Source organism: Protobothrops mucrosquamatus, unplaced genomic scaffold, assembly GCF_001527695.2.
Source record: "Protobothrops mucrosquamatus isolate PMUCROS unplaced genomic scaffold, P.Mucros_1.0 scaffold191, whole genome shotgun sequence".
In the NCBI taxonomy this organism is placed as follows: Eukaryota; Metazoa; Chordata; class Lepidosauria; order Squamata; family Viperidae; genus Protobothrops; species Protobothrops mucrosquamatus.
This window is the reverse complement of record NW_015386547.1, coordinates 115,293-119,342: the sequence shown is the minus strand read 5'-3', so window position 1 is coordinate 119,342 and position 4,050 is coordinate 115,293. Positions and strand designations below refer to the sequence as shown.

General features: G+C 35.6%; 1 protein-coding gene across 1 annotated transcript in view; it reads left to right on the top strand.

Moving 5' to 3' along the window:
- The window catches only part of PTPDC1 (protein tyrosine phosphatase domain containing 1), an 11,564-nt gene extending 7,757 nt beyond the window's left edge, over positions 1 to 3,807 (top strand). Inside the window, exons 8-9 of the mRNA XM_029283698.1 lie at positions 1,301 to 1,411; positions 3,691 to 3,807. Of these exons, the coding sequence (XP_029139531.1) occupies positions 1,301 to 1,411; positions 3,691 to 3,807 (228 nt within the window). The remainder of the gene's footprint in view (positions 1 to 1,300; positions 1,412 to 3,690) is intronic.
- Positions 3,808 to 4,050: the final 243 nt, after the last annotated feature.

The following is a 4,050-nucleotide window of genomic DNA, read 5'->3' as shown; positions in this document are numbered from 1 at the left end:
GATAGATAGATAGATAGATAGATAGATAGATAGATAGAATAACTAGTTACATAGATATGAATATAGGTAGTCCTCATTTAGTGATTGTCTTGTATTCACAAAGGTGATTAAAAAATAATTTTACAACCAATCCTCACATTTGTGACCTTCACAGGAAAAGATAATTGAAGTAAGATCAGGCATAGGCATAATTTCACTTAGAGATTTAATGACCAAATTGCTGGTCCCAAGTATTGTTGCTGAAGGTCTACCTGTATGGGACATATTCGGAGAAATTACTGCATATTCTATATTTATTTTGTTTGTACTGTTAGCTAAAATTGTCCAGGAGGTGTGGGCTGGAAGATGGAAACAATTCTTGTCTAATTTATTAGGTTGCAATACTATTGGAGTAGTTTTTGAAGAAATGTTACTTTTTGTTTATTACAAGATTTTTCTGTGATAAGATATATTTTTAGACATTGAGGGATTGCCCACTTAACAGTGATTTTCAACAGAAGTCCTTTGGAGAAGGCTCAAAATAACAGTAACATGTAAAAGAGAGCCTCTTCTTGTATGCTCCTAAATGGTTGCTTTCTCTTCCTTCAGCAAAGGAGTTAAAAATGTCTTTAAATGTTCCTTTTAAGCTGCTAGTAATATTTGATTATTTTACTGATTTTAAATCGTACTATCTTGATGATATTTGTGGAAAGGAGTTACATACATTTTAACAAATATTAAGCAAAGACATTTCCTCTTAGTTACAGTTCAATATCAGGTATACTTGAATGAACAGAATTAGGTTCTCCAGACTTACTAACTTTTTGTGAATGGAAGGGCCCCTGTGAATCAAGATGAGGGGGAAGAGATGATGATGATGATGATGATGATAATGATAATGATAATAATGAAGTTGGAAGTCCAACCCCCTGCTCAGGCAGGAAACCCTATACCATTTTGGACAAATGGCTGTCCAGTCTCTTCTTAAAAACTTCCAGTGTTGGAGCATTCACCACTTCTGGAGGCAGGTTGTTCCACTGGTTAATTGTTCTAACTGTCAGGAAATTGCTTCTCTCCTTGGTTAGTTTCCATCTTTCTTCCCTGTTTGTCGACTCTCTTCCCGCACAGTTTCAAATGGTGATTGGAGTTAGGAGTTTTCCCCTTGCATCTTTCATCCAATGATAGCTGTAAATCACAGCTTGCATCCAAAGGGTCAGCTCCAAAGGGCTTACCTCTTGCTTAACTTGGGTTGAATTGTGTTCTGTTTGTTTTCAGAGTTGCTCTCTAATAATACCTAATAGTTTGATTTATGCTTCCTCAGGGAAAATATCACACCATACTGTGTATCTTAAACTGTGTGGTGAATTTGGAGACAATACCAACAGATATGGAAGGGCTGCTTCTTAATCGTGCCATTAAAGCATTCACCAAGGCAAGTAGCGTATGACTGTGACCTTTTGTTATAAATACATCAGCGGCTGCTGATCAGCCTACAGTACTAATCATAATCCTGATAATAAAGTATTCAAACAGGTATTTCTTGCCAGGAACTTGAATTGTCTCCTTGTACTGAGACCAATTTATAAATGGTTCCTCATCTATTTAAGTCCATGGAATAATGAGTATACAGCTTTCTATGGAGTTTGCCTTATAGCTTATTAATTTTAGCAATTTATGTAAAAGTTTGAGTAATGGAGGTATTGGAACTTGGATCATTTTCAGTCTGAGGGCAGAGTTATGAGAAGAGGAAAAAGGTATGATTTTAGCCTTCCACGTTGTGGGCCATTGCCTTAATATCTGAAACATTTGTAATCCGTGTACAAGGCACGGGTAAACATTTCTGGACACATTGCATCTGGGCTCTTGCATTTACCTCAACAAAACATATCAGTGACTACAGTTCAACACAATCCTGTACATCCATTCTTTCTAATACTCTGGATTGTCAATTTAATTTTTTCCCTTTTTTTGTATGTTATCCGTTGGGTTTGTGTCTATGTTAACAATATGTTGAATTTTGTTTGCAAAGTTATTTTTGCAAACTATTTCCCTGCATTTTTGTAAATTTCTATATATTTATTTTAAATATTTCCTTCTATAATTTTGAGGCAGATTTTTATACACACGGCAAACTGCCCTGTGATATTTGGAGAAGTGCAGATATTGGAAGATTAAATTTCAGTTTGGGTATTGATTCAAAAATCCAAGCAAAACATAACTTCACTTCTATTTCATGCATATGTACCTAACAATCTCTCTCACATCTATAGACATGATTATTTGGAGAGAAGAGAGATGGCCATCTGTTTTCTGTCAGTAAACCTGGGGCTGGGAAAAAGCTTGAAGAGACAGCTTGGTGTAGTGGTTAAGGTGCTGGCCTAGAACTCAGGAAACCGTGAGTCCTAGTCCCACCTTAGACACGAAAGCCATATGGATGACCTCGGGCCAGTCCATCTCTCTCGGCTCAATTTACCTCACAGGGCTGTTGTTGAAGGAAAAATAGGAGGAATAATGAGTATTTGGTATGTTCATTCCGTCAAGTATTTATAAACTAATGAAGGCAACGTTCAGATAAATAAATAATACAAGAAAAAGTTTCATCTTCCTCAGTGGCACTAAGTTGTTTGTATGGAATCCAAAGTTTCAGTGAGCTGAAAGAATTTATATTATCTCACTCTAGCACATCCAGGTTGTCTTTCCACACATGGAATCTAAAGAAAGAATAGCACTGGAAGGAAATTCATATCTGTACTTTAGTCATTATTACTGTTTATTTTGATATAACACAGATTTTTTCACTATTTTTTCACATATGACAAGAGTCAGAATACATTTATTAAAAATGTACAAAATTGTACTACACAAACATTTTCCCTAGTTGTAAGAAAAAATAAATAAAGTGCATATATGTCTCATTAACATTTGCTTTGATAAAGCATAGAATAACTGAAAGAAAAAAGTAGCTTACTAGAACTTTGAATAACTCAGAAACAATGTTTTACATAAACTCTCATTATTCTGTTTATTAGTCTATCTCTTATAGCAGTTGTGAAGTATTATATTTGAAACATTATAAATTAAAACTATATTATCTGAGTGTATCAGACAAATCAGAGTTCCCCAACCTTTTTGGCTTTGAGGATTGGGAGAGGGAGGGGAATGGTTTTGTGAGCATGGCAGGCAAGCATCTGCACACAGCTCCATTTGTGTGAGCGGCAGGCCCAGTTCAAAAAACTGAAGGCCCTGAGGTGGGCGTGGCCCGGAGTTGGTGATCTCTGAGATAAATGATTGAGTCCTTGAGTTCATTGAATCCTTTACATTTTATATTATTCTACTTGGATAAATCCTGATATTAGAGGTTGTAGAGAGTATTCGTAGATTTAGGCAGAGATTTGTCCTCTGAGTTTGCTGCTTGGCTCCCGGACATTTCGTTACCAAACTAGGTAACACCTTTAGCGGGTTTGGGGAGTGAAATGTCTTGTTTGTTTATATAGGTCCTGGGTGGTTAGTTGGTCTTGTAATCAACAAGACTGATTGAATCACAAGACAGTATATAAGCAGAAGACTTATATAAGCAGAAAGACACTACACCCAAAACCCCGCTGAAGATGTTACCTAGGAGCCAAACAGCAAGCTCAGAGGACAAACCTCTGCCTAAAACTCTGATGTTTCTTATGTTTTGTAAGATAACTTTAAATTTGTTTTCAGCAGATGAACTATGATTCTGAAGGTGGATCAGATGTTTACAGCATTTTAAAGAATGTTTTCAAACAGATACTGGAACACCAAAGACAATATACCAGTGAAGAAACGGAAAAGCTTTTATAATGTTTACATTCCTATGCTACAGTTCTTTGTAGTGCCGAGAAATTACTTTTCTTTTTGTATCCCTTGTTTTGCATTAATTACATTTCTGTTAATGTTGTTTATTCAATATCTGAAGGTTGTTTTCTTATGTATGCATATGCATTGTTATTTAATACCTTGCCATTTTTGTGATTGTAACGTGGCATTTTGGGTTTGAATATTACATTAAAATGCTATACAGTTTTCAGTGATAGGTTTATTAGT